This window comes from Stylophora pistillata, chromosome 2 (genome assembly GCF_964205215.1).
Source record: "Stylophora pistillata chromosome 2, jaStyPist1.2, whole genome shotgun sequence".
Classification (NCBI taxonomy): Eukaryota; Metazoa; Cnidaria; class Anthozoa; order Scleractinia; family Pocilloporidae; genus Stylophora; species Stylophora pistillata.
Window position 1 is genome coordinate 5,316,618 of NC_142520.1, and position 20,505 is coordinate 5,337,122.

The 20,505-nt window shown below is 37.6% G+C and overlaps 1 protein-coding gene across 1 annotated transcript; it reads right to left on the minus strand.

The window, feature by feature from the left end:
• Nucleotides 1–5,329: 5,329 nt before the first annotated feature.
• LOC111319006 (adhesion G protein-coupled receptor L4-like) lies at nucleotides 5,330–15,378 on the minus strand. Its single transcript, XM_088750974.1, has 18 exons — nucleotides 15,025–15,378; nucleotides 13,880–13,909; nucleotides 12,885–13,249; nucleotides 12,495–12,684; nucleotides 11,848–11,952; nucleotides 11,118–11,205; nucleotides 10,540–10,630; nucleotides 10,000–10,049; nucleotides 9,593–9,731; nucleotides 9,344–9,438; nucleotides 9,028–9,130; nucleotides 8,778–8,928; nucleotides 8,534–8,618; nucleotides 8,255–8,321; nucleotides 7,463–7,545; nucleotides 7,198–7,318; nucleotides 6,383–6,424; nucleotides 5,330–6,209 (listed from the first exon to the last, which is right to left on the minus strand). The coding sequence occupies exons 1-18, from the start codon at nucleotides 15,053–15,055 to the stop codon at nucleotides 6,033–6,035; spliced, it is 2,013 nt and encodes a 670-aa protein (XP_088607100.1). The 5' UTR covers nucleotides 15,056–15,378; the 3' UTR covers nucleotides 5,330–6,032.
• Between the last annotated feature and the right edge of the window lie 5,127 nt (nucleotides 15,379–20,505).

Genomic DNA, 20,505 nt, shown 5'->3' on the forward strand with positions numbered 1-20,505 from the left:
AATGTGTAGTTTCAAAGGTTACGCTGTGCGCCCTATGAAACTTTCTTTTCCTGGCATGCTGAAGTTCAATAAACTGCGTCATAATGATAATAACAATAACAAAAATAAACTACATATTTGTAAATCTTTTCTATTTCAGTTCTATCCTCATTTTATATATAGCCTTGTTATAATTCGTGAAAGGAAAGATCATTTGACCTGGTTTATATCAATTCTGGCTGATTTAGGTATTTACACGTCTAAACTGATAGCAGTTTTTGTTGGGTCTATAATCTCGGTTTGGTTCGTGTGTGGTCGGATGATCGTTAAAGTGATTCTAACTAAACAAAAGGCTAAGCTCACGTATGTGAGATTTTCCAGCGCCTTTTCGTCCTTTTCGCCTTTCGAAAATTAATGCAAAAAAGTGGTTGAATTTATAATTACAGAAAAGGGTTACCTTGTGTAAGCCCTGCTAAATGTAGACGTGGGAAAATAGTTCAAATACGCCTAGATAGACTTTGTCCGCCCACAGTAAAGCAATGAAAGATTAAGCGACTTCGGCAGTTTCGTACGCTACAAAGGGATGCAATCCCTCTTTTAAACTTTATTTGCTGGAAGATGGTCCTTTTATCTCTTGGAAATATAAATTTCTAGTTGTTATGTTTAAGTCTGAATAGCATATCAAACTTATCTCCCACGAACGTGAACATTTGCTTAAATTTGTGTCCAGTCTGGCGCGGCCAAAATTTTTCGGTATTGCGCAAGCGCAAGAGGTTAGATGGCGGCGATGGCGGCAGTGAGAGTTAAGAGGGAGATCATAGCACCAGAACGATACGCGGAAGAAGTCTTTTCATCGAAGCTTTGCCGAAAAAAGAAAAGAGTAAAAACAACCGACCGTAAACTATATCCTGTGGTTGTAACAGACGTGGACAAGGTCGGAAAGCGAGTTAAGATCCATTACGTTGGCTACAGGGAACGCTACGACGAGTGGCGGGCATGTGAATCTAAAGACAACAATCTTTTCCAGCGGATGGAACTTCTTTCCAGTCCGTCGTCTTCTTCGCTTGACGATCGCCTGGAATTGATTCACGGGGAGCTATATCGTGAAATAAAAAGGAAGCTATATTCTGGCAGGAAGGATGATCCGTCCACTCGTGTTGAAGTTCGAATTGATCAAGATGTATTTAATGGAGGACTGGCATTGGCGGGAAAAGCAAAGACAAAGCGTGGCAAGGTCGTGTACAGTATTGATTCTAATCAGACATTAAACCATTTGCTTGGAGTCAAATGGGATGAACGTATTTTTAACGAAAATGGTGACTTTGCATTTGTTATTGAAGGAACTGTGCGTTTCTGGTTGGCTAGAAGGAATCCCATTCAAGAATTCAAGGTAATAGGGGGAAAGTACATCAAATCTGAAATAGAGAACAACTTTTATTTAACATTTACATTTGTTAGAGGAGATGGAAACAGGCATAATTATGCTACGAGGAACTGACTTGTTTTTATCCATAATCTCACTTTATAGTTTATATATATATATTTTTAATCATTCTGCAGATAACAATACAAACAATGTCATAATTAATTAATATAAATTGTATTTATACTAAGGGAAAGTGTTATGAGTACCAAACTGTGTAAAGCAGGCTTCAGTTTTTATTCTGACCCCGGATAGTCCCAAAATGTTTTCATCTTCTGCTTCACTGCAACGAAATTATTTTTCCATTATTTTATATCTCATGAAACTTGTTTTAAAACGCTGTTTTTGTGGAATCATGGAGGTTGTGATTTTGTTTTCTGTAATCTATAAATAAACAACAGCCTCAAATTGTAACTTAAAACTGTGATACGTCTAGGTAACCAGAGAATCGATTTTTCTCTACCATTTAAAATGTATCTCTATGAAGCACCAGAACAACATTTTGGGACCCATTTACCTTCACACTTAACAAGGTGTGCACAGCAGGTACGGTGATCACAATGTTTACATTGCTTGGTGCAGGTCTTGATTGTGTGACCTGGACTGGAACAGTTACTGCATTTGTAATTCTGTTTCACCCTCTCATACCCTGCTGCTTCCAAAAATTGAATTCTGTATTTCTTTAAGAGAAGCTGTCGCAAAGCAGCAATTCCTCTGTGGTTAGAGGATCTAAAGTAATTCTTAGAAGCTACATCATTATATTTCTCCATACCCTGCTGATTAAAATATGCAATGTTTTTATACAACTTTAAAAACTCAGGAACATGAAAATATAGGGCATGCATATATGGTGTGATATCTTTGGCTTGGTATAGAGACAAGAAAATCTTAAACCATCCCTCAATTTTTTCTTTAAGGTGATCAATTGACTGATCTGTTGGAAAATCAAGTTTTAAATCACCAATGATGTCCATGAACCCACCCCATAGTAACTGAAGCTTTTCTGAATTGTTGTAACCAGGAAAAAGAGAAGAGAACTGAATATTTTGCATGACCTTTAGTTTTTCAGGACCCGTGAGATCTCTATAGTCCAGTTTTTTTGTGTCTTTGTTTATTCTCCACTCAAAAGAAATGCCAAGGGTTTTGAGAAACGTTTCATATGCTGCCATATGTTTAAATTTCTCTCGAGAAAAACCATTGTGAAATGTTGTTATCTTCTCACAAGCATCCTTTCTCCTTAATTCCCTGATTAAAAGTTCTGTTAAATTATCTGATATGCGGAGAAATAAATGTAAGGTATCAATAATGACATGATCAATTGGTATGAAATTAAATAATGGAGTTGCTTTGCAATTAAACTTTTTTGATTTGGCAAAGCTTGAAATTTCCTCCAGTGATCTGGCACCCTGAGCACTGTTAGAAAGTGACCATACCCTTTGGATGTCATGTCTCTGGTTGCGAGGGCATTTGCACCAGATACAGGCGTAGTCTTGGTTAGCAGCCCCCAACCCACAGACACATGCCAGGAACTTCCAATCCCCACCGAGAAAGTATTCAACATTATAGGTTTTACCCTCAACTGTTACCTTATTTAATTTCGACATTTCTTGTGTTAAATCAGAGAGACTTTCCTTCAGATTGTCATAATTTTCACTTGTCTTGAGTATAGCCAGAACATAATTGCCCTTCTCACTCATTGCAGCCTCTTTCTCATTTAAAATTGTATATGTTACATTTACTAGCTTAAGTCTTTTTCCAATGTTTGTGCCATCTCCACTTATCTTCACCCCAATGGTATCTCCTTCTAAATCTCCTTTCCTTTGTAAGTTGGCAATTTGTTCCTTGAGGCTTTCTTTGAAGCTGATTTGCACCCCTTCTGCTTGACCAGGGGTATCTCTTATTTTCCATTGCTGGTTTAATTCATTTATCTTTCGAGTTGTCTTGTAAGTATTTGGTATTGTTTTAGATCTCAATGTCATTTCATGCCATGCATCATTGGAAATATTGAATTTGTCCTTAATGTGAATCCAGTAGTTGATGTCATCAGCCTGGGTGTCAGTTATTTCATTTCCCTCAGTGTCCGATTGTTGCATTTGTTCCTCATCAATTAAGTTAAAAGTGTCATACTGTTCTGTGTCAGTGTTAAACACTTCAACTTTGATGGCCATAAAATTGTACAATCCAAGGAAAGTAAGAGTGGCCTGACATTCCTCTTTCATTTTATTTTTAATCCTGCTTTGGTGCTGCTTTGAATACTCAGTAAATGACTTTTTTTCAGGGCCCCTAATTCCTTTCTTGTTCTTCTTCTCAACTTTTTTAACAAGATTTTGAAACTAATTTTTCAGATAATTGCAGCTCCTCTCTGTGTCGCCGAGTTTTTTCTCGAGTTTCTGTCGCTTAGTTGTTTCATTCGCTAAAGATTCTTCCAGTGTTCGTTTCTTCCCTCGTAAATCCTGATTCTCCTTTTCGATAACGTATTTGTGAAGTTCGTGATAAAATATCTTCACCTCATAACTTTGGTCACGCCATTTGTTTATGATTCTTTTGACACCGAAACCTCCACTTTTCTTCTTGACTCTTTTGAGTTCGGCACACAGCGACCCAATCTTTTTCCGAACGACATTTATTATTCTCTTGTTCACAACAACACCGCGAATGCCCGTTTCTTGAAAGATCTTCTCCACGATTGCAGCGAAGGCAGACTCGCCACTACCCTCTTCATTCTCTTTGGCAATTGTGTAGAGGAAATAGCTGAAAGTTGGATAAAACGACTGGGATAACATATATGCGAGACTATTAGCAATGAAAATTTAATTCATTAGTTGGTGTCCGGAAAAAATGGAGACAGTTAATTTTTAAGTTCTTATTAATAACTTACTTGTTGATACTGCATGCGAAGAAAGGTGGCGGATGGCCCGCAAATCCATTATTTTGATCTTCCGATCCATCTCCCACAGCCTTCACGGATCCGCAGAAAGCGAATAATAGGAACACCAGAAGTCCTCCAACTTTAACGGAGATTTGACCCATCCAAAATACTCGAAAGCAAGCCGAATTATATACCAAAATAAAGGAAATGTTTCGATCTATTCGAATTTGGCGGTAAAATCGAGATCCGAGCATGCGTAGAGGAGTACGGACCCATTGTTTTCACACTGGCGTGAAATGACCTTTGATCGTCTTTAAATATTGCGCAAACTTGATTTGAAAACTTGGATTTTGACCCATTAAATCTTAAGATTTTGGTATTTTAAAACGTCTTATACAATAGCTTTAATATTCATTTTTTTTTTAATTCGTTGGTAAAACTGATCGCCGTTAAAATGTTTTTGAGTAATCTTGTAAAATGTTTCAAATCTTAGGCGTTCTTGAGTCAGACATTGGTGGGGGCGTGATCGCCGGAACTTGATAGAAGCTTTTGTTAACACTGAGTTTGATATGGACCCGTTGAAATAGAGTACCTCCCGTCTTTTTCGCAGAGGTAAAATAAAGGTCAACTTTAGTGGCCCATGAAGAAGTCTGCCATAAATAATTTCCAGATCATTAATATACACCACCTGAAGATTTATTTTTACATTTGAACTCCTCCGCTGAATAGTTCTCACAACCCATTTAAAGACCTTTAAAAATATTTGGTATGATATATTTACAAATCAAAACATACATCATCTTAAAGGTTCATCTTTGTAGTTTAATTTCTCAAAGTTTCTTTCTTGGCCCGCCATAGGCAACGCGTCCAGCTTGAAAAGAGTTCGGGGCTAAATGAAAAAAAAAAAAAAAAAAAAATGTGATGCGATCCGTTGAACGACTGTCACGCAAGAGGTCATGTGTTTGGTACATTCCTGGCCAAGCTACGTTACTGCGGCGCATTTAGTTTTATGTAGTAATATCAGGAATCGAAATCATGTTGTCGCAGTTCAAAAGTAGTAGACTTTAGAAAAAAATTATTTATTGATGCCTGAATATAATTACATACACCTTAAAAAATTAATTTTCATAGACCATTACATGTTTTTCATTAGACAGGGAGGAGTGAGAGGAAGCCTAACCTCTTCGTACAAAGTTCACTTTCTTTTCTAGAAATGGAGATATAATCAAAGTGCCTTATTGTTTCTTATGAAGGAATAACGACGATAAGTAGATAAATAAATGGAGGAATAAAGGACAAATGAATAAAATAATGAATAGACTAAATGAAACATCTGAGGAAGATTTTCTTTCACGGTGATTAAATCCTAACCATTTCTAATGGACACCCATTGGTAAGCTAGTTTAAGTTTGAAAAAAAAAATGTTTTTTCCTTCTGAGATACCCTAGGTAGGTCCCGTACTCTCAGGAATTGTCTCTTGGAAGTGGTTTTGGATTTCTAGACCATCTGACCTTGGTTATATCCGTTACTCATTTTCGACAAAAAGGATACTTCTCATGATGATTACTTGAACTGTTATGTTATTATAATTTGGATCAAATGCAAAGCTATCCGAGCCTCAGCTTCTGAAGGTTATAATAATAGTAATAATAATAATAGTGGGTTCTTATCCAGCTCTTCTGAGTCGTACCAAACTTTCTAAACGAACTTAATTTAAGATTTACACAGATCTAGACTGTGGGAAAAGACTACGATGCCGATTCAGATCTCAGGGACTTCAATACCACTTTCATTGTTATTGCAAGGCTGGACAGGAATATTTCTCGGAAAAACGATATTCCCATCAGTTTCATTCACTTGTGAGGCTCGCTTAATGGTCGTTCCTTCATCTATAGTTGGGGTGACGCCAGTGATCCTTCTTTTAAAGCGAGATCTAATCTGCAAGGATAAGGTGAAATCAAAACGATTACAAGAGTTTTAAAACTGATCGTGCTTTGAATTGGATCGACATAACCATGGAATTAAATTTCTTATTTCAAAGTCGAAGCCTAGCTAGAAAGAAATCTGAACAAAGGTACAAAGAGAGCTAAGAACAACATTGAATAACATACCTCTGAGTTTCTTACGCAGTGAAGGAGAAATATTAAGAGGCCCTGTTAAATCATAAAGTGGGATATCAAGTTAACGCCTGCAGTGTAACTTTTTTTATTGCCTGTGTAGACTCAGAGAGCTTTCATCTACGCCCAGTTCCCTCAATATGCAATTTCATGGCCAGAAAAATGTCCAAATTACTGGTATTAATCACAAGTTCTCTATTTTTACAAGTTGCTTTACACTAAGTTTAGCACCTGGTAATCTACTAGGCACGACAATATGCGTGACAGTGAGAGTACTTATATTATAAGATCAATATTATAAGATCAATAATATAAGATAAATTTTATAAGATGAAGAAAACCATCATCATTGCAGATCCAAGATCGTGAGATTGGTTTTATTTTTAATTCCGGAAAATTAAATTTTTATTTTTTCTTATCATTGTAAAGAGTGATCGGTATTTTTATTTGACAACATTAGAATCTTGATTGTCTGTTTTTTATTTAATTTTTTTCTCGTTAACGTTATTTACTTAAGAACGCTATAACTGTTGAAAGCTTAATAGCCGTAGGGGGGTCTATTTTCAAAGCATGTGGTAATGGGATAGAACGTTCGCTTAAAAAGGCATTCGAGTATGGGAGAGAGCTGAGAATTCATAATAAACAGTGGTGAACTTGTGCTCTCACACGAGTAGGGTGTATCTCATATCAGTAGAGATAAACTCTGATTACTGACTTCAACTTTGGTGAGATTTATCAAAACAGAAGTAACCCAGTTAGCCACCTCATGTTGAACGGAATTCATTTTATAAAAGTTGTGTTTAGTTTACCTGAGTGGAGTTGAGAAATGTGAAAATGTAGGCGAACGCTTTGTGCAAGGACAACAGAAGACCAAATAGCCACGTGATCCCCAGCAAAGGAATCATCACCATGCATGCCCTGACACCAAGCCTACAAAATCATGGAAAAAAATAAAGAAGAAGAAGATAGGTTGCTTTCATTTTCGTAAGTAGATATTACTTGTACAAGGAAGCAAAGAAAAAGGCGAATGGCTGACCGTGATTTATATTCTACTGGCGCCACTGACATACTCACCTTATTTGTTCACTGTGTTTGTCTTTCGCCTGATGCATGATTGTCATTTCCTTCATAACTCGCCCCAGTAGCATTACGTTTAACTAAAATAAAAGAATATGCACTCATCAAACTAAATAAAAAACAACATGATTCTGAGGTAGAGCAAAGTTTGCACTTGAGGTAAAGGACGTAAAAAGTTTGGCGCTTTCCCCTCCTTATCATTCCACCAAGTTTCTCAGGTTTACCTGAAAATGCGTTCGTACACATTTATGTACCTGGGTGGAGAGGAAGAAAAGCACTGTATACACAAAATGTCTCGCCTAACAACACAAGACAATCAACCGACAAAGTTTCGAACCAGAGGCCTGTTTCTCGAAAGTCTCGGTAACTTAACAGGCCTGTAAAGCTGTTCTGTTTTCATTCAAGATGTAGATTGAAAAATGTTTGAAAATGATACAACAAACCTATTAGCTCAAGAAACAGAAAAGGACTGGTTTGGGTGCCCGAACCTGCTTTTTTATCCTTTAAATTTTGATTTGAACACATGGCTTCGAGTCCGTTAAGTTACTTGGACTTTCGAGAAACGGGCCCCTGGACTTCTTAACCTGCCGTCCAGCGCGATAACCGCTTAATGGGTCCTCTAACAATGAGGTGTCCCAAAGAAAAACATACACTTTACACTTCGCGGAATACTATCGAACATGAGGTTAGAGGTAAGTGGTAAAAAAAAAAAAAAAAAACATCGTCACGATTCTAACGATAACTGAAGGCAAAACGTGAAAGCGAATAAACCTTGAGAGTTCAACTTACCAACTCAATCAGCACAACGAAAACAACAAATATCCATATCGTCTCGTTAGCAGATGAAATCCAGCAGCTAAAGTAAATTAGGTATCGGAGACTTTGATAAATTATCAATTAATGATTTATTATTGTGTACATGCACGTACACAGTATCCTCTATGCCCGGTTTGCTTACAAGTAAAAATCACAACGGAAATGACAAAATAGTACAAACAAACGAAAAGGCAGAAAACGAACATTCGTGGCAGACTCATGGATCAGGAGAAAAAAGTCTTCACTTCTTACAATTTTTCACTGACATATCTTGTAATCCCCTGTTCCCTTCCTGCTGCAATGCCCAGCGATATGGAGACGACAAGGGCGGGTAGACCTGTGCATTTGAAACTCGAAGTGATTACAATGTCAAACTACAATGCTGTGATGATGATGGTAGTGATGGAGGTGATTACAATGGTGCAGGTAATTATTCATGTTTTCCTTTTCAAACAATTATCAATGAGAGTATGACAAGTTTTGAATGCATTTTTACCCCATGAAAATCCATGTGACACCTTCATCTTGTCGTTGATGTTGTAAACTTTTACAACAAATAGGTAAAGATAAATTCCTTCGACAAGCATCCAGCAGAAAGCGGCCATCAGGAGATACTGTACTAAAGCTGCTATTGTAACACAGGAAGACTGCACAGGATAGAAAAAGTGGCATGAATAAGTTAAGAGCAGGTTACTGTCATAAAGACTAACACAAAGAGACTCTACTTATTTGATGTAATATCTCACCTTGTTCTCCGCAGCACCAATTCCGGTTAGAAAGATAATTTGCCCTGCACCAAGTGAGGTGACTAAACTCACTCGGATCTGAGATAAAGGTCCCCTCATGTCTCTAATCAAAATGAAACAAATGATTTGTAAGAGGACTCCTCCTTATCAGTTCTATCCTCATTTTATACAAGGCCATGTTATATACTTTGGGAAACAAAAGATAATTCGACTTGGCTCATATCAGTTTACACGTCTAAGCTGATAATAGTTGTTGTTGGATCTAAAATATCGGCTTGCTTTACAATGCTTCCATGAAATGATGTCAGATACTTACGTAAGAACAGCATAACTGATGATTGTTAAAGTGATTCCAACTAAAGAGAAGGACAAGCCCACGTATGTAAGAATATTCAGCGCCTTTTCGTCAATCTTGAAAATGAATGCAAAAAACAGAGATTTAATGATGATTACAGAAAAAGGTTACATACCTTACACCCCGTTTAACACCGACGCGGGAGAAAGCGCCACACCCATACATGGTGCCTTCTGAAAGCAATGTATGTATCTTCCGCAATATCCCTACCTTAATTAAACTGTTACCGCTTGTTCCACTGTAAAACTGCATAAGAACTCCGAAGTGAGTTAGATGATTGCAGCTGCACTCTGTGTAAGTTTCGTTCCTAGAATGTAGGAGACATCCTTGCCCTGACCATCTCGAGGGCCTGCAGAAAGCATTTAGAAAAACAGTCGTAAAATTTCCCTTCACCCTCCCCCACTAAAAAAAAAAAAAATTAATAAACGAAACAACTGACATTTCGATCGACCACGTCTTATACGGAGGTCTGAGAAAGAGGAAAAGGAAAAGGAGTAAGAAGTGAGCACACTATATGATGTGCCACTCACAAAAGCCTCACCTGTATGAAAGAAGAGTCCTCAAGAAATTTGATAATTGGAGTGAACGATTTCATTAGTTAATTCAAAGTTATTTACCTGTTCTCGAAAGTATTCCAAAACATGCAGCTTGTGTCCAAAGTTGCAGGCTAAAACCGTGAAATAACCAGTATTTTTAAGTAATTCAGCGTCTTGCGGGCTAATTTATATGGAGGTGAAAGTGCTCCCACCGCAATGTTTCAGACTTCTCCCCCATTTGTGATACATTTGAAGAGTTGCTTCCCAATATTTCTAGTCTAGTTTGCCTCTCTTTGCGTTAAAAAGAAAAAAAAGGCCTTTAAGCCATAATAAATCTAATGCTAACAACTAGTAATATAAAATAAAGTCCACAGTAACAACAACAACAAAAACGACAACAAAAGTCAACCAAAAACAAGACTAAAAAGAGGAAACAATTGGATATATATGAATAGAAACAACGAAAATGCAGACAGAAACACGGATGGTACAGGAGAGATGCGTTAAGAGAGAGAAATTGGCAAAGTTTGCTCATATTATCCAGATATACTAAAGCTGTTTAAACTCTTTTAAATAGTTATAAACATGGCTGCAACTGTCTCTTGATTAAATACAACTTACCTTTAGGTTTTTAAATCTCAACGTGATATTCTTCCTCAGTTTGGTGTTCCTTGGCCATATCGTTGCAGACAAGATAAATGTGTTGATGTTCCTAACCATGATTCCCAATCATTTTGCAAAATGCTTAGATAAAAAAAGCCATTATGTGCACTTATTTCATCACAAGTCTTGAAAACTCCGTCGAAATTTCTTTATGGACCAAAGTCGACAAAGCGAAGTTTCTTTATGATCCAAAGACGACAAAGCGGAAATCCTTAATTCCTAGTCTATCTTTTTAATATGCATTCAATTATTTTTCTATGTATATCATTCAGATGTCAAAAGTCACTCGAAAGACCAACAAATAAACAGAAAAACAAGACAGATAAAAGTAGAGGAAAAAAAAAGATAAATGTTCTTAAGGACAAAAAGAAAATTGATAAAAATTTACTAAAAGAAAATCAAAACAAAAGCGAAACAGAAATTCAATCTTGGATCGAGCACATTGCTCTAAACTTGCCTGGTGTAGCTTATCTACACACCAAAAGAGAGCTATAATAACACGAAGATACTATATATAGAACTAGGTTTTAGCAAACCTTCGTTCGTTGAAAGAGGCAGAGTTGGCTTGGTTCGGTTGGAATATTTCATGGAGATCTTTGTAAATGACCGCAAGTGCCACTGATCCTAAGACGTAATAGTGGAGGCAATTTTAATACTACTGGTCTAATAATAAAAAGAAGGACAAGCAATCACGACTTTAAGACCTTACAAGCCAAATGGCTTATTCAAATGGTATGCCTTACGTTTGAATAGGAATAAAATATATCTATCTACGGACAAATAAACAAATAAATATAAACAAACAACCAGATTAAAATCTCAGTCATTCAGTTTGAATTTTCCTTCGTACATGAAACCCAGCCCCCTTCTGACCATAGCCCTGATATTCAAAATATAACAAAATATTCGAACCTGATTGGTTATCACTAGCCTGATTTAAGCACTTATAGGACAGTGTATGCTTCATGCTTGTAATTGGGCAATGTAATAGGAAGGTTAAAGGGATACTATGAAAGTAGACAGGACGTGTTATGTGCGCTCGCTGTTGCCGCGCTTTTCGCCGAGTTCAATGTTGTTGTTGTTGCTATTTCTGTTTCTTTGTTTGTTTTTCTTCTGAAAACATATTACTTATGTTTAGTTTCTTTTCTTAAATTTGTCATAGATTTTATTAATTGGCAACAGGACTTCGTGTCGTCTAATTCTTTGTTTGATTAAAGCCCGAGTTGGACTACTTTTAAAAAAATTAAAAATATATAACTCTCCAACCGTTATCCAAGCCTGCAGTGGGAAGGCTGAGAGAGTTTTCTCCTTTATCATCCCCAAGTTGGACATCACTCTCATTTTCGTTAAAAATCTTCCTGACCAAAATATCTGATGAAAAAAAAAAAAAAGTATTTTAAGCGCAGGCCAAAATAAATGAGGATGCTTTCGTATTAGTCACAAGTTACCGTTCACAAAATATTTAGGCCTAGAAGGTTTGAAAACCAATACTTAGAAGAATTCAAAGCAAGCACTTTGGAATGATTCCTATTCAAAGGAGTGTTCTCAATTTGAACTTCGGATAAAGTGTAGGTGATCATTTTTTAATCATAAAACATGTATTACCGCGACGGATTCGAAAGTTTCTTTTCTTTAACACACTCTGTTGCGAAATTGTATGGTATTGAAAGACTCCTTGGATACAATCGGTGCGCAATAGGAATTCGCTGGTATGAACAGCCTTAATGGGGGTTTTATGCATGTCGCCAACAGGACTCGATGAAGGGTTGATGCAGACAAAGCTTTCAACCAAAGTCAATAGTTTAAAGCAAGTGTTGCCCTAGCAGATTTTTCTCAAAAAGGCCATAAAAAATGCATAAAATCGGTATCAGAAATCAAGAAAACTCCCAAATCAGCTTTTAACATTTACTCACCTGCATGTTCACTACTGATATAAATCTCAGGTGTGGTTTGATTAAGATGGTGTTGTGAATAATTCCCGATGAACTCCTCTAAATCAGTGACGGAGAGAAGAGCACGCTCCGTCTTTTCTTGATTTATTTTAATTCCAGGAGGGCTTATCACTTCTTTTAGGATGGTGTCGACAAGTGTCTTGCTTGGAAACTGAGAAGGTTAAAAATAAAAAAAAAGTTTCGAGCAGGAATAAGACGGTGGTTAACGTATGTCATCTAGTAGCCTTACTCGTGAAGGAATAAATAAATGAATGGAATACAAAATCTATGCAAAAGCTCTGTAAAGAGTGAAAGGAACACTAAGAAACATTGGGCGCTAAAAAATGTCACACAAGAATTAAATGCACGTACTTCGATTGCTGATGTTAGCCTAATGGAAAGAAAATGCGGTTCCTTTGCCCAGCATTGTTTCACTGTAATACTTCCCATATACGACGAGTCTGTTCTATTTGTCATGATGATAGAGAGGTCTCTGCGAGGCCTACTGCATCTCCACATTTTCTCACAGCGCGAAGTCCAACTGGCCGACTGTCCGAAACAAGACGCCAACTGCTTACACCAAGATTTACAACATTCCTTGTCAATAGGTGGTTCTGTTTCATTGAAACATATCAGCTTATGCCAGTTCTGACGCCATGGGCCAGTCTTCTGCAGGCACTCCGTACCGTTAAGTGCTGAGTGACTGAGATTTTTATTATGGATTGAGCAATAACTACCTGCGTTAGAAAAGTGAACATTTAGTGGAAGCATTTAAAAATGTCAACGATGTTCCTCGTTTGCACACATACTGTATTTTATTTCTTTTACAAAATAATTTTTTTTGTTGATGATTTTTATTTCCACTCACGTCCTGTTCCATGGACTTTCAGAAAAAAAATTATATTCGGTAGAGAACCCCAAGAAGTTTTTGATTGCTTTTGTCTTTCTGTTTTTATCGCTTTTCACTCATTATCAGTATTATAGGTCTGTAGAGAAAATTACAGAGTTATTCGATGTTTAGACCCTCAGTTTTTTCTGACTTCACTTATCTCTTCTTATTAATTTTTTAATTAACTTTTTTTTAGGGATGGTGACCCGCTTTAAGATTGAAGTTACAGTGTAAAGTTTATAGGCCAACACCTTCCCCTGCTTTTTGGTTTTTTTTTTTTTTTTGTCTTTTCTTACATCTTTTGAAGGGACATTTACCAGCAATAAAAAATCAGTGATTTTCCCGAGTAGTTCGCTTCTTAAGATTTATTTAGCGATAGATGATACATTCAGTGTCAAGCCTTGACGGCAGAGGTGATCAGACAATGTCGATCTCTTAAAATGTCCTATTCCCTTTTTCCTACAAAGAAATTACAAACCTTGTGCTGAAATTAGCATGATCTTAGTCGCTGTGGGAGAGATGAAACCTGACAAAATGTAAATCACCAGTCATAAATAATAACTCCCTAATTCATAACCATGACGAGGCAAGGGGGGTGGAGTGGGGGGAGGAAGGGGGATTTGGCAGAAGAATAAATTGCGAGACAAGCACTACGGTAATAAGATGTCCATGGAAATGTGGTCTTAAAACGAACAAATGTTAGAGAGTTTATTTTTCCGATTACGTCATCTCTAGTGGAACATCTGTAAAGTTTTTCATTAATCCTCATTTATGAAAAAAATCTGCCGTCGCAAATTAAAAAAAAGTAAACCATCATATCTTTTTTTCACCACTAATAAAGGGAAACGTGTCAGTGGAAAATTTGACAAACGAATACCGCCCGTGTCAGAAATGCACCTTCACGGCGACAGTAAATAGACTGAAGTGTGTCGCCGCTATGAGTTTGTTAAGGAGAAAGAAAATTAATTGCAACCATTAAAGCGGAGTTCTAGCGACTCATAACATAGTAACCGATATATTTGAAATATTTAAGACCATTTTTTTTGTTTTCTGAGCTAACTATTCTTTGAAAAGGTTTTTGTCACGGGAGAGCGCTTGTGTCGACAGAGGGGTCTAGAAAATACATCTGTTTGAAAGGAGATCGCCGTTACGTTTTGTCCTCACTCGGGCGAAGGACTACGTTTATTGTATAGAGGAAAATTAGGATAACATGGTAGAGATCAATGACAACATATAAAAGAGATTAAACACAGAGCGAATCATACATAAATCGCCGAGAAATTTTAGAAAAGGGAGCAGATTAATTTGTTGTGTTCCGGTATAGGTAAATTTTTCTACCTACATGTAATATACATCTTGTTTGTAATTCGCTTTTACTCATAGTTAAGAGATGACAAAAGGGAACATCCAAAATAGAAAAAAAAGCTCCCGTCTTTCCAATTGTTTTTATTTCTTCCTATTTCTTTTTCCTCACCAGATTTTCACGTCTATTAAGTGCGTCAATACAAGCATCAAGAAATTGTGAAAGCATTCTGTAATAATATCAGAGAGAAAACGTAACAGGAAGTTACTAAAACTGCCTCTAGCTACGCTGCACCGAATTGGTTTGATACAAGTACTTACCAAGAACGATCAATAGTCCAAGCAATGGCATTTTTTTGAGAAGCTCCGTCCAGGTGAAAGGATTTTCCCTTATATCTAGGGATCCAAGATAATCCGGCGATGACAATATCGACAACCGCAAATTTGCCCTAGCGAATTAATATCTCTTATTCAGACTGCTTCACTCGGGGCCCTACATAGCTGAGATGTAATACAATCGAGAGAGGGTAAAATAAAGAAGGGCCAGTCTCACTGAGCGCGGAGTGAGACGCTAAACGGTTAGATTCAATGCTTTGTTTTCACTTTATGGCTTGATAACTTAGCTTTTAAGCTCATAGATCCATTATAACTTCTCTGACGACACATTGACACTACTACGCGTCTGAACAGGTGGATGATGGATAGAATAATTTCGATCCGTATCAGATGGCAAAAGCTTTGTAAAAAGAGGAGTTTTTGGAGGTTTTATTGAAATGTGTTTTTTCCTTTAGCATTTGTATTAGACTCGTATTCAGTTTCTTCAAGCAACATAAGTTTGAATTTGTGCTTGTTCCTATTGAGTACTTGCTATAGATTAAACACAAAACAATACAAAGCTGAACAGAAACGATACCTAATATTCAAATTTCACCATTCTATGTTTTTTTTTCAGTTGAAAGCAGTCAGGGCATGCGCTATGTTGACAATCACTATCGCAGTCTGATTGGTTTTTGGAAATAAGTTAACAAACAATTGTCTGTTGAGTTGACGATTATTTTCACTGCTATTATCAGACCATGTTCATTGGAAGCAAAATATGTAGTACAGAAAATAATTGCAATTTTTACTAACGCAGTCTGATTGGTTTTTGGAAATAATTTGACAAACAATTGTCTGATTGTAATTTCCCCATTACACTTTTGAGAGGAAAAGCATCTGTTTGTTTGTTTGTTTGTTTTTGGCAGATTTGCTTGTTTTTTTTTTTTTTTTTGTTTTTTTTTTGTTTTAGTTAAAAGGTGATAACAATTCGAACATCCCATTGCACGAACATAACATTTCCTGAATGTGTCAAAACCAGGTTCGATTATCTAACATTGTTATTTTTGTTGATTTTTCCCGTTAGAATCCTTTCGAAGAGGGAAAGGGATCGGTTTGGGGACTTATTCATTCAGCTACGCAACGCCCAGTCCGCAGATGACCCACGCATGCGCAGAACCCAGGACGCTTTACACTCTGTCATTCATCCTACCTTTATGGCGTTTTGCAAAACCAGGGTAGTTGACTTTAAAATAGTGTTAAGGTGCCAACCAAAGCGCTTCACGTAAAGAAGAGAAGAAACCCACTCTCTTAAATGACATGCTAAGATCACTTAGCTTTATTGCAAGCGTGAGATCTTACTTGTCTCCACCTTTTTTAAAACAAAAAACAAATTTCACACCGCGGATTCATTTATATCTTGATGTTTGTGCGTATATTAATCCGGCACAACGTGAGCGGTGCCTGAGTTTCTGTTCCTGCTCTCGCCGTCGTTGCTGTTGTTACCATTGTTAATTAAATCTCGGCTAAAACATTCATTAGATTATTGCTTTATTTACAACCACCCAGTTAGCCCAATGGGTAGTGCGCTGGACTGTTGTGCGGGAGGTCGAGGGCTCGAGCCCCGGCCGGACCAACACTCAAGGTCTTAAAACAATTGAGAATCATTTTCTACCTTTCTATAACATCAAGAAATGGTTAGATATTCTAGTCTTCTCGGATTGGGACGAATAAATGGAAGTCCCGTCTCCTGCAGGGTTGGGGATATAAAGGGATAATCTCCACCAAATTTTAACTTTTGATTAAAATGTAGATCTTTTGCCAAAATAACTACTGGCAGAAGAAAAAGTTCCCTAAAACCTTTCATTCCATTAGAATCCTGGTGTAAAAGCGCGAAATTCACTCAATTCAAAGACCGGAAGTTGAAATGGCTCCTAGTTACACACGTGACCAATGACGTAAAAAGGAGAACTGAAAAAAATACGAGCGATCGCAATGGAGTCCGACTCTGGTGATTCGAATTATTCCTTTACGGATTCATCGTCAGTGATCGAGAGTGCAGACGCTCAAGGAACTTAAATATATATTTGTTTGAATAAAGGCTGATAGTTTCGAAAGAAACTGTTTGGGGCACCGTCGGTGGGGGTAACGAAATAACTTGGATATATCAACAAAGTTGAAGGGGTAAATTGGCCACCGTAATGATTACAAGAGCTGACGTTTGGAGTGTTAACCCTTCGTCGGAGCCAATAAAGGAATTGTGGGTTGAGTGTGCTTTTAAAGGCAGAGAATGGAGCTACGTTATTGGTGGGAACATGGCAACGAGAAAAACAAGAATGTGGAAAGGAATGACAAGGACACATCGAAACCACTCGCTAGACATTTTAATTTGGATATATCAACAAAGTTGAAATGGTAAGTTGGCCACCGTAACGATTACAAAAGCTGACGTTTCGAGCGTTAGCCCTTCGTCGGAGCGAAGGGCTAACCCTCGAAACGTCAGCCTTTGTAATCGTTACGGTGGCCAATTTACCATTTCAACTTTTTTGATATATCCAAATTATTTCGTTACTCCCACCGACGCAGCCCCAAACAGTTTCTTTCGAAACTATCAGCCGCTAGACATTTTAATTTACCTAATCATTCTAAGCAACATATGGCAATCTGCGATCTTTCCTTACATTTAGGTAGCAGGGAAAGCCGTATAAATCTTGAACAAAAGCTCATCTTTCAAACCGGCAGTCTAAATCCCACAGGGATCAACGAACGCTTTTTATTCCACTAATTTATTCTTGTTTTTCTCGTTGTGTGCTTTTAAAGGCAGAGAATGGAGCTACGTTATTGGTGGGAACATGGCCGCTCCGACGAAGGGCTAACGCTCGAAACGTCAGCTTTTGTAATCGTTACGGTGGCCAATTTACCATTTCAACTTTGTTGATATATCCAAATTAAAATGTCCAGCGAGTGGTTTGGATGTGTCCTTGTCATTGCTTTCCACATTCTCGTTTTTCTCGTTGCCATGTTCCCACCAATAACGTAGCTCCATTCTCTGCCTTTAAAAGCACACACAACCCACAACTCCTCTATTCGCTCCTAGGAAGGGCTAACGCTCGAAACGTCAGCTTTTGTAATCGTTACCGTGGCCAATTTACCACTTCAACTTTGTTGATATATCCAAGTTATATATGTTTCAGCCTTACGACAGTGAGGCTAGTTCTGACTCCTCGAATGAATCAGATGAGGCGATCCATTCGACCGATTACGAAACAGACTGGTAAGCGATTTCTCTGAGTTACAATTTTCGCCATTTGGCGAAATCTCTTCGTTTGTCACTTCACAAAGAGAAGTGATCGTTAGAGTTGAGAAATGCAGCAGTTTTTGGCCCTAAAAATGTAGGACATCAACTTGATTAGACCGGCATTTGTTTTTAACACAATAAAGCTATTCTCTCAGATTCGATGCACGTGTTATGTAAACCTTAAACTTGCGTAACTCCTCGATCTTTTATTTCTTCTTCACCTTATTCCTCTAGATCCAAAATTTCTCGTCACTCTGAACCGGGGTCGACGTAATGACCTCCTTGTTTGTTTACTTTCTTCGGGGTGGCCAGACTACTGTCACAACAGATTTATATTTTTATGTATTTTCAAGTGACTAAATTCGCCTTTAGCGGTACGACTGCTCCAAAATTGCACAGAGACATCTTTCCCTATTTTGGGAGTTTGGGTGTTCACATCTTGAGCTTGCATGGAGTGAGAACTCTGCCGATGCCAAACCTAATTCTTCGGTACTCTCTTTGGAAAGGGACAGTTGTTCACTTTCTGTATGTGCATCGAGGATCTGGAACGTGCACCCGGTATATGAGTTGGGTTATAAGTTTCAAAGAGCTTTTTGCTTCATTTTTTATTCAACGAATACAGATTTATATTTCTTTCACAGGTAATACATACCCTTGCAGCTTCCTGTTTTCTGTATGCCCCAAGTAGTTGTTGTCGATTTTGTTTTGATAATCCCGCGCTTGTGTCACGGACTTGTGAGGATGAAAGTTTTTTTCGTCCTCGAGCCTTTGTTTATTTTTTTACAGCCGGATTAATTTTAAAAAATTAAGGGAACAGTATTGTATTTTAGAAAGGGCTTTCACCTTTAAACCCATAGATTTCACCAGAACCGACTGTTCCTCACAAGAAATTGCAGTGAAGTAGTGAATCCTGCAAAAACGGCTAGAGTTTGTTGGGTTCACAAAATCGGATCGCGTGTTTTTCACGGCTCTCGTCCATAACTTAGCTAAATCAGGATCTTCGGGCCACTTATGAAGGCTCACTCCATCACTAACTGTATTGGAAAGTCCATCGGCCACACATCGTTGCGGCATTATTTTATTTTTGGGGCGCGTTTTTTTTTTTATGATTTTGAAGAAATCCCGTTGCTCTTGTTAAAGAAATCTCAACGGAAGTTCAATTAATTCTCCCTTCTACGTCACTTCCGTTGGGAGGCAAAGCCTCTACGATCGAACCGTGCGTTGAGAAAAGTTTCAAATTTAAACGAAAACTGCCAAAGATTTTCGGTTTTTTTTCAAAAGATGTTTTGTTTTAGTTAAGTTTCTATCCGTCTTTTCTCAAACATTCATCACAGGCGAGAGAGTATCCCTTTAAATGAAGAGCGTTCATTGATACTAAAATTTGGCGTCTTTTCTTTACTCGTTAGACGTGGGGAAATGAGATAGACTACCAAATGCTACTTAGAATGATTAGAGAGTTCAAATTGTCTTGCGACTTTGGATGCCCTCCTGCCCCACCTTTGTAATTTACGAAAGTGTTCTTCGAATCGGTCGATTAGTCGTTTTCTTTTTTTTTTGTCCGCAATGTATAACCTTTGGCGATGACTACAACTTATGCAATATATGACAATGGGAAAGATGCATGTAAAGTAATCAGTATTCTAAATGGATCGCCTGAGTTTCGATATTTTCTCCATGTTATGAATGGAAGGACAAGGTTTGCGTAGTGCATGCGTGCATTGGATTTTTCCCGGTTCATCATTAATTTGTATTGAACTTCTGAACAAAATTTTCGTATAGTTTTTTTGCCGCGTTACAATAAATTTAATAGTTTCAAAAAAAGAGTACCAGTTTCGGCATAGTTTTGAAGTATTCTAAAGCTTTTAAGAGTAATAGATTTAACTGCATGATTGTGAAGATGAAATGTGAGTGTGAACATTATTCGATCGTTCCTTTCCTTCTCCGACGTTCTTTTCCTTCAGTGACGTTTGTAACGCTAACTAACTGAGAAAGTGAAGGAGGGAGGCGATCCGACTCATGCCTCTCTCCTTTTACTCGATCCGAACCAAGCCTCCCATCCCTTTGCAATCCAAGCCAAGCCTCCCTCTTTTTTGGCGACTCGAACTCAAGCCTTCCTCCTTTTTCGCGGTGTAACCTCCTTTATCCGCTTCCTTGCCTTTGATTATTTTACTCCGTTCTACAAACTGAAA

Coding starts and splice junctions, on each gene's coding strand:
- LOC111319006 (XM_088750974.1), bottom strand. CDS start 15,055: ATGCCATTGCTTGGACTATTGATCGTTCTTG. Junction 12,685..12,884: donor GGCTAACATCAGCAATCGAA/GTACGTGCATTT, acceptor TAACCTTCTCAG/TTTCCAAGCAAGACACTTGT. Junction 8,619..8,777: donor GTCACATGGATTTTCATGGG/GTAAAAATGCAT, acceptor TCAAATGCACAG/GTCTACCCGCCCTTGTCGTC.